The sequence below is a fragment of the Schistocerca nitens genome, chromosome 12 (genome assembly GCF_023898315.1).
Source record: "Schistocerca nitens isolate TAMUIC-IGC-003100 chromosome 12, iqSchNite1.1, whole genome shotgun sequence".
In the NCBI taxonomy this organism is placed as follows: domain Eukaryota; kingdom Metazoa; phylum Arthropoda; class Insecta; order Orthoptera; family Acrididae; genus Schistocerca; species Schistocerca nitens.
In genome coordinates this window covers 40,343,149-40,363,825 of record NC_064625.1, presented here as the reverse complement: position 1 = coordinate 40,363,825, position 20,677 = coordinate 40,343,149, and the positions used below count along the sequence as shown (strand labels likewise).

General features: G+C 43.3%; 1 protein-coding gene across 1 annotated transcript in view; it reads right to left on the bottom strand.

Annotated features, from left to right (window-relative positions):
* Positions 1-20,677, bottom strand: part of LOC126214894 (protein lifeguard 3-like) — a 116,390-nt gene that overhangs the window by 28,960 nt on the left and 66,753 nt on the right. The window contains exon 6 of the mRNA XM_049941538.1: positions 3,956-4,149. Coding sequence (XP_049797495.1) covers positions 3,956-4,149 — 194 coding nt within the window. The remainder of the gene's footprint in view (positions 1-3,955; positions 4,150-20,677) is intronic.

The following is a 20,677-nucleotide window of genomic DNA, read 5'->3' as shown; positions in this document are numbered from 1 at the left end:
CTTACCCCTAGTGAGATAAGCCTCTACATCCTTACATTTTTCCTCTAGCCGTCCCTGCTTAGCCATTTTCACTTCCTGTCGATCTCATTTTTGAGACGTTTGTATTCCTTTTTGCCTGCTTCATTTACTGCATTTATATATTTTCTCCTTTCATCACTTGAATTCAATATTTCTTCAGTTCCCCAAGGATTTCTACTAGCCCTCGTCTTTTTACCTTCTTGATCCTCTGCTGACTTCACTATTTCATCTTTCAAAGCTACCCGTTCTTGTTCTACTGTATTTCTTTATGCCGTTCTTGTCAACCGTTCCGTAATGCTCAGTCTGAAACTCTCTACAACCTCTGGTTCTTTCAGTATATCAAGTTTCAGAAATGGCTCTAAATACACTCCTGGAAATGGAAAAAAGAACACATTGACACCCGTGTGTCAGACCCACCATACTTGCTCCGGACACTGCGAGAGGGCTGTACAAGCAATGATCACACGCACGGCACAGCGGACACACCAGGAACCGCGGTGTTGGCCGTCGAATGGCGCTAGCTGCGCAGCATTTGTGCACCGCCGCCGTCAGTGTCAGCCAGTTTGCCGTGGCATACGGAGCTCCATCGCAGTCTTTAACACTGGTAGCATGCCGCGACAGCGTGGACGTGAACCGTATGTGCAGTTGACGGACTTTGAGCGAGGGCGTATAGTGGGCATGCGGGAGGCCGGGTGGACGTACCGCCGAATTGCTCAACACGTGGGGCGTGAGGTCTCCACAGTACATCGATGTTGTCGCCAGTGGTCGGCGGAAGGTGCACGTGCCCGTCGACCTGGGACCGGACCGCAGCGACGCACGGATGCACGCCAAGACCGTAGGATCCTACGCAGTGCCGTAGGGGACCGCACCGCCACTTCCCAGCAAATTAGGGACACTGTTGCTCCTGGGGTATCGGCGAGGACCATTCGCAACCGTCTCCATGAAGCTGGGCTACGGTCCCGCACACCGTTAGGCCGTCTTCCGCTCACGCCCCAACATCGTGCAGCCCGCCTCCAGTGGTGTCGCGACAGGCGTGAATGGAGGGACGAATGGAGACGTGTCGTCTTCAGCGATGAGAGTCGCTTCTGCCTTGGTGCCAATGATGGTCGCATGCGTGTTTGGCGCCGTGCAGGTGAGCGCCACAATCAGGACTGCATACGACCGAGGCACACAGGGCCAACACCCGGCATCATGGTGTGGGGAGCGATCTCCTACACTGGCCGTACACCACTGGTGATCGTCGAGGGGACACTGAATAGTGCACGGTACATCCAAACCGTCATCGAACCCATCGTTCTACCATTCCTAGACCGGCAAGGGAACTTGCTGTTCCAACAGGACAATGCACGTCCGCATGTATCCCGTGCCACCCAACGTGCTCTAGAAGGTGTAAGTCAACTACCCTGGCCAGCAAGATCTCCGGATCTGTCCCCCATTGAGCATGTTTGGGACTGGATGAAGCGTCGTCTCACGCGGTCTGCACGTCCAGCACGAACGCTGGTCCAACTGAGGCGCCAGGTGGAAATGGCATGGCAAGCCGTTCCACAGGACTACATCCAGCATCTCTACGATCGTCTCCATGGGAGAATAGCAGCCTGCATTGCTGCGAAAGGTGGATATACACTGTACTAGTGCCGACATTGTGCATGCTCTGTTGCCTGTGTCTATGTGCCTGTGGTTCTGTCAGTGTGATCATGTGATGTATCTGACCCCAGGAATGTGTCAATAAAGTTTCCCCTTCCTGGGACAATGAATTCACGGTGTTCTTATTTCAATTTCCAGGAGTGTAGTATCCAAGTAGCCGAACATAACCATTCCCAGTCAACGATCGGTACAGTTGGACCAGAGGGCCCAGTCCATACCATGTAAACAGAGCCCAGGGCATTATGGAGTCACCACCAGCTTACAAAGTGCCTTGTTGACAACTTGGGTCCATGGCTTCTGGGGTCTGCGCCACACTCGAACCCTATCACCAGCTCTTACCAACTGAAATCGGGACTCAGCTGACCGGACCACGGATTTGCAGTAGTCTAGGGTCCAAGAGATATGCTCACGAGGCCAGGAGAAGCGCTGCAGGCGATGTCGTGCTGTTACCAAAGGCACTGCTACCGTAGCCATGTGCGTCGTACGACCCGAGTTGATTTCTGCGGTTATTTTACGCAGTTTTGCTTCTTTATTAGCACTGACAACTTTGCGCAAACTCCGCTGCTCTCGGTTATTGAGTGGAAGCTATTAGTCACTGTGTTGTCCGTTGTGAGAGGCAAGGCTGAAATTTGATTTTCTCGGCACAGTCTTGACAATGTTTGTTTCGGAATATTGAATTCCCTAACGATTTCCTAAATGGAATATCCCAACTACCATTCCGCGTTCAAAGTCTGTTAATTCCCGTCGGAAACTGTGCCGTGTGCTCCTGCGATTTGAATGTTCCGGTGCAGTGTGTTCGATCTCTTTCGATTCGCTTTGCGGTGCGCGGGTTGGTGCGCCCTCTGGGATTCCGTGGGGAAGGCGAAAGGGAGTCGCGGGCTGGGGGAGAGACGAGCGGGCCTGGGCGGAGCGACGCCGGAAGATCGCGGGAGTCGCATCGGCAAGTGGTGTGAGCGTGGCAGTTGCATTGGGGCCGGCCGAGCAGCGGAACTGGAGGTGCTGCAGTCACTCGCTGTCGTTCGTTCTGTTTACGGGTTCAACCTTCCTCACGCTGTGGCTACGCGCCTGTGTTATTCTGGCCATCACCTTATTAACGGCATTTGATTAATATTGTTAGAGGTGAGCTGTTAGTTTGGTGCATCTTCATCTGGTGGAGTTACAGCGAGACTTCTTTCTGCCGTATTCTGGCTTGCGCTGCTGAGCGGAGAGTGTTCCCACGTCGCGTGTCGAAATACTGACTTGTGCCCTGGTTGATTTACGTATGAACTGGAGTGCCTATGTAGGCGTATTTGCTTAAATTGTCGATGAAGTGTTTCACAATACCCTTATTTGACTGTCTTTAAATTGCATTTCAGTTTGTTACTAAACTTATGTCAGTTAAGGCTAATTGTAAGTGCTGTGTGTGTTTGTTTTTTTGTCCTTTTCTCTTACTCACTACTGTTGAGTGTTTAACTGTTTTGGAAACCCCTGTGACGTCATTTTAAGGTGTGGTTTTACAAAGAGTTCTGCGGGTACTGTTGTTAACTGGCCCACATATCCATCGCACGCCAGGGGTTTAGTGACCACCGCCAACAGTGCGGTAACTTGTTATCAGTCCTTTCCGAAACACCGCCTGGCCTACGACTTGATGGCTTTCTGTGGTAAAATTCAAATGGAGGTAGTGCCTTGTTAACTTGTCCGAAATGAATGTGCTTGCCTTGATAGTGCTGTAGTGGGCAGATATTGCCATACGTCTGTGATATTATTTCCTGTAAGCCATTGTGACCATTAGTTTATGTAAGGTCACCAGTTTGGTAATTTTCTGTGTTTCGTAATAACATTTTACTAGCATTAAAATTTTGGAAAAGGTTTAAATCTCATATTTGCAGATTGTTTGATGTTAGATAAGTTGTTGATGATTCATGTTAAATCAGCTGATGTACATTTAAATTGAACAAGTTATATGTCAATATGTTGTTACCAGTACCTCGCATGAATTTTCTTGCGTAATAAATTAAATTTTATATTCTATCTTCAGTTTGTTGCTCAGCCTTCCACTCCACCAGCCCGTGTCTCCTGCTCACAATCATATCAGAAACCATTTCACGTGAATCACGTGAGTACAAATGACAGTTCTGCCTTTATTACTTTGTGTACGTGATACTACGACCGTCCGTATACGTGCATACCGCTATCCCGTGACTTTTGTGACCTCGGTGTATGTGGCATTTGTCCTAGCAACTCTGTGCGTCGGTGCCGATCGTCTGCACGCCCGAGGGTTCTAGTAGCCCTGCAGACAGGGCAGAGCACTGACCAGGGAGAAGAGGACGCCCACGAGGCCGGCGTAGACGGCGAGCAGCAGGCTGCTCGGGCCCCAGATGAGGAACACCAGGACCAGCACCACGCCGAAGATGAGCACGCCGATGCCCAGCACGCACAGCAGCGCTCCGCAGCCCGTGATGTCCACCTGTCGTACACCGGCCGGTCTGCAGTTGCTCAACCGTATTTCTAAAACAAAAGCACCTGGACAAACATAAAGTCAAGCACGAGGTGCATTCGAGTTATAACACCGCCGATTTTGTCCTCAGTACTGGAAACCGTCAGGGCGGTGGTCAGGACCACTGTTGTTCTCTACGTACATAAATTATTTGTCGGACAGTGTGCGCAGTGATCTGCGGTTGTTTGCTGATGATGAAGTTTAGTGACTCTAGGCAGACACAAGACGACTTAGGCAAAACTTCTGTTTAGTGTGATAAATGGCAACTAGAGGAGAAGGAGTGTCCAGGGCCGCTATATGGGTGTCTGAGGAGCTATTGCGAGGATCGGGAGGTCTGGCTATCATCCCCTAGCACAAGACTGAGAAAAACTATTACTAAAGGATGTCCCCAGGGCTCCGTCCTAGGTCCCCTGTTCTGGGACATCCACATGGAGCCATTACTAGACAAATTACAGCAAAGTGATGCAGTGCTAGAGGTGATAGCCTACGCAGATGACCTCCTCTTACTGGTCGGCGGCCGTAGCCGAGTAGAGCCTAAGATAGAAAGTGCTATAGAGACACTACAACTTTGGTGCCGAAGTACAAAGATGAAAATTTCACCAGGCAAGTCCACCTACCTTCTTCTGAAAGGACAGTTAATTCGTAACCCGACAGTCAGGACTGAGGGCTCACCAGTTCTCCGGCGACGAGAGACTCGATACCTTGGAATCATCATTGATGAAAGGTGGTCCTTCGGAAAGCACATTGACACCGTAACTCAAAGAGCCCTTCAAGAACTCAGTAACCTCATTTCCACTGGACACAAAAGATTTCATCTCCCACCACATCTCATCAAATTATACCACAATAGTACACTCAAATCAATAGTGGGTTACAGCTCGGGAGTCTGGGCACACAGACTCACGAGGGTGGTGCCCGCCATGACAGTGAGAAGGGTCCAGAGGAACATGATTGTGAGATCAATGGGGGCATACAGGACTACGCCGGGAGGAGCCCTGTTAGTCATAATGGGGCTCTGCCCCCTGGACATCAAAATTCGGGAACAGGCCGCTTGGTACTGGGCGAAGAAGGGGAACATAAAGAAAACAGTAGAGACTTTAGGCAGCAGGGCTGGGAACAGGGTTGAGATCAGATTAAGAGGAGACCAGTTATGGCAAGAATCCTGGGAAGCTGAAGAAACCGGACGTAGAACTTTTGATCTTCTTCCGGATATTAGGGAACGGATGGGAATGACATACTTCGAACCAACCCGGGGACTATTCCACTGTCTCACTGGTCATGGACCCTACGCGACATATTTATGTCGATTCGGGAAAAAGGCTACACCCGCGTGTGACTGTGGTGTTCCGGAGGGTACTCCTGGCCATGTCGTTTACGAGTGCCCCCTTTTCAATGATGTAGCTTCAATGTTACGTGACCAACTGCCACACCACGACACATACAGCTTACTTAGACAACACGACGCCTTTCAGACCATCAACAAATTGGCAAACGTGGTATCGCAAAAAGTTTCAAAGGAATATCTGAGAGGCTTGAATTAGCAAGAATACGAGAAATATTTAAACACCTATAGAGTCTGGTACCCTATTCCCATACCGCCTGAGCGCGGACAAGGCCGGCCTCTACAGTCTGGAAACCCGCCCCGTTCGTGACTTAGGGGGAGTGGGGTGCAACATTACCGATCATGGACAATGCACCGAATTTGACTTTAGGATAGGATTAGTTGTAGGACTTAGATTTAGGTACTATTTCTAGGAACCTGCAGCGACTAACATCTTGGCCTGCCCAGTGTCAGGGGCACGCTCATTGGGTTTAGCTCAATGAGCAAGGCTCTATAAGTAGGTTTATACTTTTGGCTGACACATATGTAACGCTGTAGGCATTAGTAACTAGTTAATAGGTAGGTTAATTAAGTAATTCACATACAATCAAAATCAACTAACTTTGCCCATTGGATTATCCTGTAGCTCACTTACTAACTGTTGTTGTTGTGGTCTTCAGTCCTCAGACTGGTTTGATGCAGCTCTCCATGATACTCTATCCTGTGCAAGCTTCTTCATCTCCCAGTACCTACTGCAACCTACATCCTTCTGAATCTGCTTAGTGTAGTCATCTCTTGGTCTCCCTCCACGATTTTTACCCTCCACGCTGCCCTCAATACTAAATTGGTGATCCCTCGATGCCTCAGAACATGTCCTACCAACCGATCCCTTCTTCTGGTCAAGTTGTGCCACGAACTTCTCTTCTCCCCAATCCTATTCAATACTTCCTCATTAGTTATGTGATCTACCCATCTAATCTTCAGCATTCTTCTGTAGCACCACATTTCGAAAGCTTCTATTGTCTTCTTGTCCAAACTATTTATCGTCCATGTTTCACTTCCATACATGGCTACACTCCATACAAATACTTTCAGAAATGACTTCCAGACACTTAAATCTATACTCAATGTTAAAAAATTTCTCTTCTTCAGAAACGCTTTCCTTGCCATTGCCAGTCTACATTTTACATCCACTCTACTTCGACCATCATCAGTTATTTTGCTCCCCAAATAGCAAAACTCCTTTACTACTTTAAGTGTCTCATTTCCTAATCTAATTCCCTCAGCATCACCCGACTTAAGTCGACTACATTCCATTATCCTCGTTTTGCTTTTGTTGATGTTCATCTTATATCCTTCTTTCAAGACGCTATCCATTCCGTTCAACTGCTCTTCCAAGTCCTTTGCTGTCTCTGACAGAATTACAATGTCACCGGCGAACCTCAAAGTTTTTATTTCTTCTCCATGGATTTTAATACCTACTCCGAATTTTTCTTTTGTTTCCTTTACTGCTTGCTCAATATACAGATTGAATAACATCGGGGAGAGGCTACAACCCTGTATTACTCCCTTCCCAACAACTGCTTCCCTTTCATGCCCCTTGACTCTTATAACTGCCATCTGGTTTCTGTACAAATTGTAAATAGCCTTTCGCTCCCTGTTTTTTACCCCTGCCACCTTTAGAATTTGAAAGAGAGTATTCCAGTCAACATTGTCAAAAGCTTTCTCTAAGTCTACAAATGCTAGAAACGAAGGTTTGCCTTTCCTTAATCTATTTTCTAAGGTAAGTCGTAGGGTCAGCATTGCCTCACGTGTTCCAATATTTCTACGGAATCCAAACTGATCTTCTTCGGGGTCGGCTTCTACCAGTTTTTCCATTCGTCTGTAAAGAATTCGTGTTAGTATTTTGCAGCTGTGACTTATTAAACTGACTGTTCGGTAATTTTCACATCTGTCAACACCTGCTTTCTTTGGGATTGGAATTATTATACTCTTCTTGAAGTCTGAGGGTATTTCGCCTGTTTCATACATCTTGCTCACCAGATGGTAGAGTTTTGTCATGGCTGGCTCTCCCAAGGCCGTCAGTAGTTCTAATGGAATGTTGTCTACTCCCGGGGCCTTGTTTCGACTTTTAAGTCTTTCAGTGCTCTGTCAAACTCTTCACGCAGTATCTTACTAACCAGTTACTTAAATATAACTTAAGATTTAGCTGCAATTGTAACCATTGTATCATCATCTGGACCCACTAATCACATAAGGTAGTGGGTTAAAATTGTATAATTATTAAGATTTGGAAATAAAGATTTTTTTAAAAAAGTCAACTAGCCCTAAATGTGGAAAAATGTACGAGGATTGCCCAGAAAGTAATGAACCGCATTATTTTTCTTCAACAATTCTTTATTGAACATAATGAGAAATACACACACGAAAGAATGGTGTTTTATTTACACAACCTGTTGTTCCACGTAGTCTCCATTCCGTTCTATGGCCTTCCTTCAGCGCGAAACAAGAGCGTATATGCCCTGTCGGTACCAATCCTTGTCCTTATCTTGGTGGCAGAGCCAGTGCTTCACTGTGTGAACCACCTCCTCATCGTCCTCAAAATGTCTTCCACGAATTGCGTCCTTCAACGGCCCAAACTCGCGAATGACCACATCAGCTCGCTGCATCATGTCAAGTGTGACAGCCGTGGATGATCTGCCCGACCGCTGCAAATCGCGGAGCTCCGCCGAACTACCTTTTCATGACCTAACCCGCCATCCCCCGCGGCTAACTGTACTTCTGTCGACAGCAGATAGTCCGTAGACTTTGCACAAGCGTTTGTGAATATTCCCCACAGAAATTCAATGATGGCACGTTGCTTGTAACGTACATCACCTACAGGCGCCATTTTGAAACTGTCCTGGAGCTACGCTATCTGTCGGAAGTGAGGTAAACTTGACACTCAGGAAACTTCAAATAATACATACGTAACGTTCCGCATTCGCAGCATTATTTTCGTCGGAGGAAAAAAAAAAAAATGCGGTGCATTACTTTCTGCGCCACGCTCGTAAATTAATGGTGACAAGCAGCAAGATAAAACCTGTAATGTTCGGATACAGTGTTACCAGTATCCACCTTGACAAAGTCAAGTCGTTTAAATACCTGAGATTGCAAAGCGATACGAGATAACAGTGGTAGGGAAGGCGAACGGTCCATTTCGGTTTATTGGGGCAATTTTAGGAAAGAGTGTTCGATCTGTAAGGAAGACCGCATATAGGACACTAGTGCAACTCGTTCTTGAGTACTGATCGAGTGTTTGGGATCGGTATCAGGTAAGACTGGAGGAAGACATCGACGCAGTTCACAGGCGGGCTGCTAGATTTGTTACCGGAAAATTCGAGCGACATGTAACTGGTATGGAAATGCTTCGGGAACTCAAGTGGGAATCCCTGGGGGGAAGGCGCCGTTATTTCCGAAGAACACTATTGACAAAATTTAGAGGACCGGTATTGCACGCTGACTGCAGAATGATACTATTGCCGCCAGCATACATTGTGCTTTAGGGCCACGAACAAAAGAGAAATTAGGGCTCATACGCAGGTATATAGACAGTCGTTTTTCCCTCTCTCTATTTGCGAGTGGGACAGCAAAGGAAATGACTACTAGTGGTATAGGCTGCTCTCCGCCAGGCAGCGTACGGTGGTTTGCAGAGTATCTATGTACATTTAGATCTACACTATGTCAAAAAAGTATACGGACACCTCGAAAAACTTACGTTTTTCATATTAAGTGAATTTTGCTGCCACTTACTGGCAGTTACTCCATATCAGCGACCTCAGTAGTCATTAGACACCGTGAGAGAGCAGAATGGGGAGCCCCGCGGAACTCACGGACTTGGAACGTGGTCAGGTGATTGGGTGTCACTTGTGTCGTTCGTCTTACGCGAGATTTCCACACTCCCAAACATCCATAGGTCCACTGTTTCCGATGTGATACTGAAGTGGAAACGTGAAGGGACACGTACAGCACAAAAGCATACAAGCTGACCTCGCCTGTTGACTGACAAAGATCGCCGACAGTTGAAGTGAGTCGTAATGTGTAATAGCAAGATACATCTCCAGGCCATTACACAGGAATTCCAAACTGCATCAGGATCCAGTGCAAGTACTATCACAGTGACGTGGGAGGTGAGGAAACTTGGATTTCATGGTCGAGCGGCTGCTCGTAGGCCACACATCACGCTGGTAAATGCCAAACGACGCCTCGCTTGGTGTAAGGAGCGTAAACATTGGATGGCAGGGTGTGGGTATGGCTAATGCCCGGTGAGCATCATCTGCCAACGTGTGCAGTGCCAATAGTAAAATTCGGAGGCGATGGTGTTATGGTGTGGTCGTGTTTTTCATGGAGGGGGCTTGCACCCCTTGTTTTGCGTGGCACCATCACAGTACAGACCTACAATGATGTTTCAAGCACCTTCTTGATTCCCTTTGTTGAAGAGCAATTCGGGGATGGCGACCGCATCTTTCAACACGATCGAGCACCTGTTCCTAATGCATGGCCATTGCCGGAGTGGTTACACGACAATAACTTCCCTGTAATGGACTGCCCTGCACAGAGTCCTGAACTGAATCCTATAGAACACCTTTGGGATGTTTTGGAACGCCGACTTCGTGCCAGGCCTCACCGATCGACATCGATACCTTTCCTCAGTGCAGCACCCCGTGAAGAATGGGCTGCCATTCCCCAAGAAACCTTCCAGCACCTGACTGAACGTATGCCTGCAAGAGTGGAAATTGTCATCAAGGCTAAGGGTGGCCTAACACCGTATTGAATTCCAGCATTACCGATGGAGGGCGCCACAAACTTGTTAAGACGTTTTGAGCCAGGTGTCCGGATTCCTTTGATCACATTGTGTATCTACAAATATTAGTCTGCAAATGAAGTAAATACTGATGCAGCGTTGACCAGTATACTTCCGTCGGTCATAAATATATGTATCTGCACTTTTATGAGTAACACTCTACATAATGTGAAAAGTAATGGTCCTATGACACTCCCTTTGGATACGACGGAAGTTACTTTTACGTCTAAACATTTCTCGCCGTGTAGAATGTCATGCCAAGTTCTGTTTTGTAGAAACTCTTCAATCCACTCACACGACCGGTATGACATTCTGCACACTTGTACTTTGTACATTAGGCAACAGTGTGGTACTGTATCAAATGCCTGCCGGATGCCAAGGAACACGGCATGCAGCTGGGATCCTGTATCTGGCGCTTTTTGGGTCTTCTCGACGAAAAGAGCCAGCTTGGTTTCACAGTCCTTGTTTTCAGAACCTGTGTTGATTCTTTGCGGGAGATCTTGTTTCTCCAGGAGTGTCATAATACGTAAGGATAATAAATGTTCCAAAATTCTATCAAAAACCGACGTCGGAGATGGAGGCCTATTGTTCTGTGGGTCTGTTCGTCTGTTCGACGACCCTTCTTGAAAACTCGTATGACCACCTCTTTTAGTAGTCGTATGAACTCTTTAGTTCGACTAGCGATCTGCGAATGAGTCCTCTGAATACTCTGTGTAATATATATATATATATATATATATATATATATATATATATATATATATATATATATATATATACTACTGGCCATTAAAATTGCTACACCAAGAAGAAATGCAGATGATAAACGGGTATTCATTGGACAAATATATTATACTAGAACTGACATGTGATAACATTTTCACCCAATTTGGGTGCATAGATCCTGAGAAATCACTACCCAGAACAACCACCTCTGGCCGTAATAACGGCCTTGATACGCCTGGGCATTGAGTCAAGTAGAGCTTGGATGGCGTGTACAGGTACAGCTGCCCACGCAGCTTCAACACGATACCACAGTTCATCAAGAGTAGCGACTGGCGTATTGTGACGAGCCAGTTGCTAGGCCACCATTGATGAGACGTTTTCAATTGGTGAGAGATATGGAGAATGAGCTGGCCAGGGCAACAGTCGAACATTTTCTGTATGCAGAAAGGCCCGTACACGACCTGCAACATGCGGTCGTGCATTATCCTGCTGAAATGTAGGGTTTCGCAGTGATCGAATGAAGGGTAGAGCCATGGGTCGTATCACATCTGAAATGTAACGTCCACTGTTCAAAGTGCCGTCGATGCGAACAAGAGGTGACAGAGACGTGTAACCAATGGCGCCCCATACCAGCACGCCGGGTGATACGCCACTATAACGATGACGAATACACGCTTCCAATGTGCGTTCACCGCCATGTCGCCAAACACGGATGCGACCATCATGATCCTGTAAACAGAACCTGGATTCATCCGAAAAAATGACGTTTTGCCATTCGTGCACCCAGGTTCGTCGTTGAGTACACCATCGCAGGCGCTCCTGTCTATGATGCAGCGTCAAGGGTAACCGCAGCCATGGTCTCCGTGCTGATAGTCCATGCTGCTGCAAACCTCGTCGAACTGTTCGTGCAGATGGTTGTTGTCTCGCAAACGTCCCCATCTGTTGACTCGGGGTTCGAGACGTTGCTGCACGATGCGTTACAGCCAGGCGGATAAGATGCCTGTCATCTCGACTGCTAGTGATACGAGGCCGTTGGGATCCAGCACGGCGTTCCGTATTACCCTCCTGAACCCACCGAGTCCATATTCTGCTAACAGTCATTAGATCTCGACCAACGTGAGCAACAATGTCGCGATACGATAAACTGCAATCGTGATAGGCTACAATCCGACCTTTATCAAAGTCGGATACGTGATGGTACGCATTTCTCCTCGTTACACGTGGCATCACAACAACTTTTCACCAGGCAACGCTGATCAACTGCTGTTTGTGTACGAGATATCGGTTGGAAACTTTCCTCGTGTCAGCATGTTGTACGTGGCGCCAACCATGTGTGAATGCTCTGAAAAGCTAATCATTTGCATATCACAGCATTTTCTTCCTGTCGGTTAAATTTCGCGTCTGTAACACGTCATCTTCGTGGTGTAGCAATTTTAATGGCCAGTAGTATATATATACAGGGTGTTACAAAAAGGTACGGCCAAAATTTCAGGAAACATTCCTCACACACAAATAAAGAAAAGATGTTATGTGGACATGTGTCCGGAAACGCTTAATTTCCATGTTAGACCTCATTTTAGTTTCGTCAGTATGTACTGTACTTCCTCGATTCACCGCTATGATTTCATACGGGATACTCTACCTGTACTGCTAGAACATGTGCCTTTAGAAGTACGACTCAACATGTGGTTCATGCACGATGGAGCTCCTGCACATTTCAGTCGAAGTGTTCGTACACTTCTCAACAACAGATTCGGTGACTGATGGATTGGTAGAGCCGGACCAATTCCATGGCCTCCACGCTCTCCTGACCTCAACCCTCTTGACTTTCATTTATGGGGGTATTTGTAAGCTCTTGTCTACGCAACCACGGTACCAAATGTAGAGACTCTTTGTGCTCGTATTGTGGACGGCTGTGATAGAATACGCCATTCTCCAGGGCTACATCAGCGCATCAGGGATTCCATGCGACGGAGGGTGGATGCATGTATCCTCGCTAACGGAGGACATTTTGAACATTTCCTGTAACAAAGTGTTTGAAGTCACGCTGGTACGTTCTGTTGCTGTGTGTTTCTATTCCATGATTAATGTGATTCGAAGAGTAGTAGTAAAATGCGCTCTAACATGGAAAGTAAGCGTTTCCGGACACATGTACACATAACATATTTTCTTTCTTTGTGTGTGAGGAATGTTTCCTGAAAGTTTGGCCGTACCTTTTTGTAACACCCTTTGGTAGTGACCGGGCCAAATATCTCACGAAATAAGCATCAAACGAAAAAACTACAAAGAACGAAACTCGTCTAGCTTGAAGGGGGAAACGAGATGGCGCTGCCATAGGTCAAACGGATATCAACTGCGGTTTTTAAAATAGGAACCCACATTTTTTTTATTACATATTCGTGTAGTACGTAAAGAAATATGAATGTTTTAGTTGGACCACTTTTTTCGCTTTGTGACAGATGGCGCTGTAATAGTCACAAACGTATAAGTACGTGGTAACACGTAACATTCCTTCGTGATACATTACCCGTGTTAAAACGGACCGTTTACCAATTGCGGAAAAGGTCGATATCGTGTCGATGTATTTCTATTGTGATCAAAATGCCCAACTGGGGTGTGCTAAGTATGCTGCTCGGTATCCTGGACGACATAATAAAAGTGTCCGGACCGTTCGCCGGATAGTTACGTTATTTAAGGAAACAGGAAGTGTTCAGCCACATGTGAAACGTCAACCACGACCTGCAACAAATGATGATGCCCAAGTAGGTGTTCTAGCTGCTGTCGTGGCTAATTCGCACATCAGTAGCAGACAAATTGCGCGAGAATCGGGGATCTCAAAAATGTCGTCTTGAGAATGCTACATCAACATCGATGCATATTTTTATGCACCAGGAATTGCATGGCGACGACTTTGAACGTCGTGTACAGTTCTGCCACTGGGCACAAGAGAAATTACGGAGCGATGACAGATTTTTTGCACGCGTTCTATTTAGCGACGAAGCGTCATTCACCAACAGCGGTAACGTAAACCGGCATAATATACACTACGGGGCAACGGGAAATTCACGATGGCTGTGACAAGTGGAACATCAGCGACCTTGGCGGGTTAATGTATGGTGCGGCATTGTGGGAGGAAGGATAATTGTCCCCCTTTTATCGATGGCAATCTAAATGGTGCAATGTATGCTGATTTCCTACGTAATGTTCTACCGATGTTGCTACAAGATGTTTCACTGCATGACAGAATGACGATGTGCTTCCAACATGATGGACGTCCGGCACAAAACTCGAGTGCGGTTGAAGCGGTATTGAATATCATATTTCATGACAGGTGGATTGGTCGTCGAAGCACCATACCATGGCACGCTCACCGTATCTGACGTCCGTGGATTTCTTTCTGTGGGGAAAGTTAAAGGATATTTGCTATCGTGATCCACCGACAACGCCTAACAACATGCGTCAGCGCATTGTCACTGCATGTGCGAGCATTACGGAAGGCGAACTACTCGCTGTTGAGAGGAATGTCGTTACACGTATTGCCAAATGCATTGAGGTTGACGGACACCATTTTGAGCATTTATTCATTAATGTGGTATTTACAGGTAATCACGATGTAACAGCATGGGTTCTCAGAAATAATAAGTTCACAAAGGTAGATGTATGACATTGGAACAACCGAAATAAAATGTTCTAACGTACCTACGTTCTGTTTTTTATTTTTAAAAACCTACCTGTTACCAGCTGTTAGTCTAAAATTGTGAGCCATATGTTTGTGACTATTACAGCGTCATCTATCACAAAGCGAAAAAAGTGGCCCACCTAAAACAATCATTTATCTTTACGTACTACACGAATATGTAATAAAAATGGGGGTTCCCATTTAAAAAACGCAGTTGATATTAGTTTGAACTATGGCAGCGCCGTCCAGCGGGCCAACCATAGCGCCATCTGGTTTCCCTCTTCAAGCTAGACGAGTTTCGTTCTTTGTAGTTTTTTCGTTTGACGCTTATTTCGTGAGATATTTGGCCCGGTCACTATCAATGGACCACCCTATATATATATATATATATATATATATATATATATATATATATATATATATATATATGTCTAGCTTGAAGAGGGAAACCAGATGGCGCTATGGTTGGCCCGCTGGACGGCGCTGCCATAGTTCAAACTAATATCAATTTATAGAACGAGGAAAAATATGTCGAGGACCGTACGCTGCACCGTGTGACGCACCGTTCTTAATTTCGTTCTCATTGATGTACTGTGTACGTAAAACAAAAACACCTGTTATCTATTGAGCGAGATACCGACGAGCCTCACCACGACATGTCATTGACCCATAGATACAACACATGACACACCAATGAGCTGATGTGTACCTGCCAGCGTTTGAAAGGTACGAGAAAGAACAAATACCATCGTAATGTATGTGAAATTGTATCAGAACTTGTGAATCACACTTTGCCGTCGGTAACGGAGTGTACAGTGCCATAATAGGGCCATGTTAGGACCAAAATCATTAATGGAACAACGTTAATCTTTATCTCAATTTTCATTATAATATTATTCAATAATTTCATATTACTATTCCCTTACATTTTTACTAGAACAAGCCACTTAGCATTAACATTTGCAATTGCTTTACCTATATGATTAAGATTTATACTATGTGGATGAATCATGCACACTAATCACACATTTACTCGCCTTGTACCCCAAGAAACACCACCTGCATTAATATGATTTATAGTATTAATTGAAACAATTAGAAATGTTATCTGACCAAGTACATTAGCAGTACGACTAGCAGCAAATATAATCACTGGACACCTATTAGGAAATACAGGACCACCTATAGCAATACATTTAATTTCATTACTAGTTAGTGGACAAATATTCCTATTAATTCTAGAATCAGCAGTTGCTATAATTCAGGCTTATATTTTCTCAATTTTAATACTTTATACTGTAGAGAAGTATGCTAACCTTATGTTAACAACTCACTGAAACCACCCATTCCACCTAGTACACTATAGACCTTGACCATTAACAGGAGCAATTGGAGCAATAGTCCTAGTATCAGGATTGGAAAAATGATTTCACCTATTTAACATTAACTTATTCATAATTGGATTTGGAATTACCTTATTAACTATAAAAAAATGATGACGAGATGTAGTCCGTGAAGGAACATATCAGGAATTACATACAGGATTTGTATCAATTGGATTACGATGAGGAATAATTTTATTTATTGCATCAGAAGTCTTGTACAATTCTTTTGAGCCATCTTTAGCAGAAGACTAGCACCAACAATTGAACTAGGAATACTCTGACCTCCAATAGGAATTCAGTCTTTCAATCCTATACAGATTCCATTACTTTATACAGCTATTCTTTTAGCCTCAGGAGTAACCGTAACATGAGCACACCACAGTCTTATAGAATCTAACCATACTCAAGCACTACAAGGCTTATTCTTCACAGTATTGTTAGGATTATATTTCTCAATATTTCAAGCGTATGAATATTGAGAATCACCTTTCACTATCGCAGATGCAGTATATGGCTCAACATTCTTTGTTGGGTCAGGATTCCATGGACTCCATATAATTACTGGAACAATCTTGTTAACAACGTGCTTACTTTGACATGCAATAAATCAATTCTCACCAACATATCACTTTGGATTTGAAGCAGCAGCATGATATTGACACTTTGTCGATGCTGTATGATTATTCCTATATATCTCAATTAATTGATGAGGTAGAAAACGGTTTTTCTAGTATAAATAGTACATTTGACTTCCAATCAGAAAGATTGATATAAATAAAGAAAAACAATCCTAGTTCTATCTACAAGAGTTTTCATTAGATTTATTATGCCAATAATCGCTATAATTCTTGCAACAGCACTATCAAAAAAATTAATTAATGACCAGGAAAAAAGATCACCATTTGAACGTGGATTCGATCCAAAAAGATCAGCACAAATACCATTCTCCCTCTGGTTCTTCTTCATTCCCGTAATCTTTCTAATCTTTAATGTAAATACACATTAATCCTACCAATCGTAATTATTTTCAACACATCAGACATCACGAGGTGCATTCAAGTTCTAAGGCCACCGATTTTTTTTCTAATTAACTCCTCACCCGAAATCGATGAAACTGGCGTTACTTCTCGACGTAATCGGCATGATTCCATGGCAGCGGCGAAGATTTCTTTAGGAGTCTGTTTTGACCACTGGAAAATCGCTGAGGCAATTAGCAGCACGGCTGGTGAATGTGCGGCCACGGAGAGTGTCTTTCATTGTTGGAAAAAGCCAAAAGTCACTAGGAGCCAGGTCAGGTGAGTAGGGAGCATGAGGAATCACTTCAAAGTTGTTATCACGAAGAAACTGTTGCGTAACGTTAGCTCGATGTGCGGGTGCGTTGTCTCGGTGAAACAGCACACGCGCAGCCCTTCTCGGACGTTTTTGTTGCAGTGCAGGAAGGAATTTGTTCTTCAAAACATTTTCGTAGGATGCACCTGTTACCGTAGTGCCCTTTGGAACGCAGTGGGTAAGGATTACGCCCTCGCTGTCCCAGAACATGGACACCATCATTTTTTCAGCACTGGCGGTTACCCGAAATTTTTTTGGTGGTGGTGAATCTGTGTGCTTCCATTGAGCTGACTGGCGCTTTGTTTCTGGATTGAAAAATGGCATCCACGTCTCATCCATTGTCACAACCGACGAAAAGAAAGTCCCATTCATGCTGTCGTTGCGCGTCAACATTGCTTGGCAACATGCCACACGGGCAGCCATGTGGTCGTCCGTCAGCATTCGTGGCACCCACCTGGATGACACTTTTTGCATTTTCAGGTCGTCATGCAGGATTGTGTGCACAGAACCCACAGAAATGCCAACTCTGGAGGCAATCTGTTCAACAGTCATTCGGCGATCCCCCAAAACAATTCTCTCCACTTTCTCGATCATGTCGTCAGACCGGCTTGTGCGAGCCCGAGGTTGTTTCGGTTTGTTGTCACACGATGTTCTGCCTTCATTAAACTGTCGCACCCACGAACGCACTTTCGACACATCCATAACTCCATCACCACATGTCTCCTTCAACTGTCGATGAATTTCAATTGGTTTCACACCACGCAAATTCAGAAAACGAATGATTGCACGCTGTTCAAGTAAGGAAAACGTCGCCATTTTAAGTATTTAAAACAGTTCTCATTCTCGCCGCTGGCGGTAAAATTCCATCTGCTGTACGGTGCAGCCATCTCTGGGATGTATTGACAATGGACGTGGCCTCATTTTAAAACAATGTGCATGTTTCTATCTCTTTCCGCAGAAAAAAAAAAATCGGAGGCCTTAGAACTTAAATGCACCTCGTATAATCTGAACAGCATCACCAATATTCTTCATTCTAATCCTATTAGGAGGACTATATCATGAATGAAACCAAGGAGCAGAATAGACGGTTGTAGAAAACTATAACATTTGGGTTGCATTCAAAAAGTATTGATATAATCAATCAACCCTAAATAGAATTAGAGGCGAAAATATTGCACTCAGTTCCGACCTGAAAGATTGGTAAATAATATACCTTTGGCGTATTACTGTAAATAATATAATTGAACTATAAAGTTCCAATTGAGGAAATGTAAAGCCAATATGAAAGCTCCTTACTTTTTATATTAGCCGTTAAACTTCGTTAACATTTCTAACATTTATATAGTTTAAATAAAAGATTACATTTTCACTGTAAAAATAATATAAATTATATTTATAAAAACCTAAAAGTGAAAATACCTCCTTAATATCTTCAGGCGTCACACTCTAAATATAAGCTATTTAGGTATAAGAAAAATAACATTACTAAAATAAATATTCAGGAAACAAAAGTTAAAGATAAATCTTAAAATTCAAATGATATCAACCTTGAATATAATAATCTATACAAACCCTGACTGCTGAATAACTCACCCCAATGATAATCAAATGATTTTGATGCATAATAACCCAACTTCAAAGGCATATATCTAACGAACTTAGTTGAAAGGAAAGGTATAACTCACATAGAACCATAGAACCAGCAAGTCTAACAAAAGAAAGTATATCTAAAGAAAACAAATTATGAGAAAAATCAAACTTAGAAATATGATAACCCAAATAAGCACCTAAAATAACAACTGTAATTGTCAAAAACTTTAAATAATGAGGCAACGCAGTCACATGAGGAATAGGGGAAATAAATCAAGATAAAACACTACCACCAAAAACACCAATAAACAATAAACAAATTGCACCAAATCAAAAGAAAATTGAATAATAAAAAAACGACAAGAATAAGAAGCAGTTAAACCAGTAGAAAAAAATAAAGAAAAGAAATTAAACAATTAAGTCATCCCAAACAAACAATTTCAGGAATTAAATCCTTTGAATAAAAACCAGCCAAAAAGGTATACCACACAAAGATAAACTGGATACATTAAAACAAACATAAGTTAAAGGCATAAAATTAACAATTGAACCCATAAAACGAATATCCTGAGAATCCTTTAAATTATGAATTATTGAACCTGCACACATAGATAACAATGCCTTAAATAAAGCATAGCCAATAAACGAAAAAAAGCAAGCTTTGGATAACCTACAGCCAAAATTCTTATTATTAAACTAAGTTGTCTTAAAGTAGAAAGAGCAATAATTTTCTTTAAATCAAATTCAAAATTAGCCCCCAATCAAGCCATAAACATAGTTATACAACCAATTAAAAGTAAAAACCAACCACAATTATAAGTATCTATTATTGGTCTAAAACGAATCAATAAAAAAGCCCCCACAGTAACAAGAGTAGAAGAGTGGACTAAAGCAGAAACAGGGGTAGGAGCAGCCATAACAGCAGGAAGTCGAGAAGAAAAAGGAATCTAAGCTCTCTTGGTTATGGCTGCTAAAACAATTAATACAGTAATAAGCTTTATTTCAAAAGAAACAGAAATAAAATCATAATAATAAATATAATTTCAACCACCAAAATTTAACATTCAAGCAATATAAATTAAAATAGCAACATCACCAATCGGATTAGAAAGAGCAGTTAATATACCCGCACTATAAGATTTTACATTCTGGTAATAAATAACTAAACAATAAGAAACCAAACCTAAACCATCCCATCCTAACAAAATTCTAATCAAATTAGGACTAATAATTAAAAACCCTATTGACAGAATTAATATTAAAACATTAATAATAAAACAATTTATATTTTTTTCACCTGACAAATAATCCTCTCTACAGTAAATTACCAAAGAAGATTATATATATAACAAAAGACAAAAATAAGAGACATTCAATCCAAAATTATAGTCCTAACAACCATAGAACCATTCAAATTAAAAAGTTCTCATTCAGCAAAAAGTCTATAATCAATTATTAAATAATAGATGTTTAAAATAAAGATTATAGTTCTTGAAAAAACAAAGAAAAAACTCAAAGAACAAATAGAAAATAAATTCACGGTCTAAGATGAAAAACTTCATATCATTGATCCCACAAAACAATATTTTCAATTAAAATACTTAAGCAATTTAAACAAAGAAAGGTGTTTACAACACCTCTGCGCTGCTCACTCTGCCCGATACTC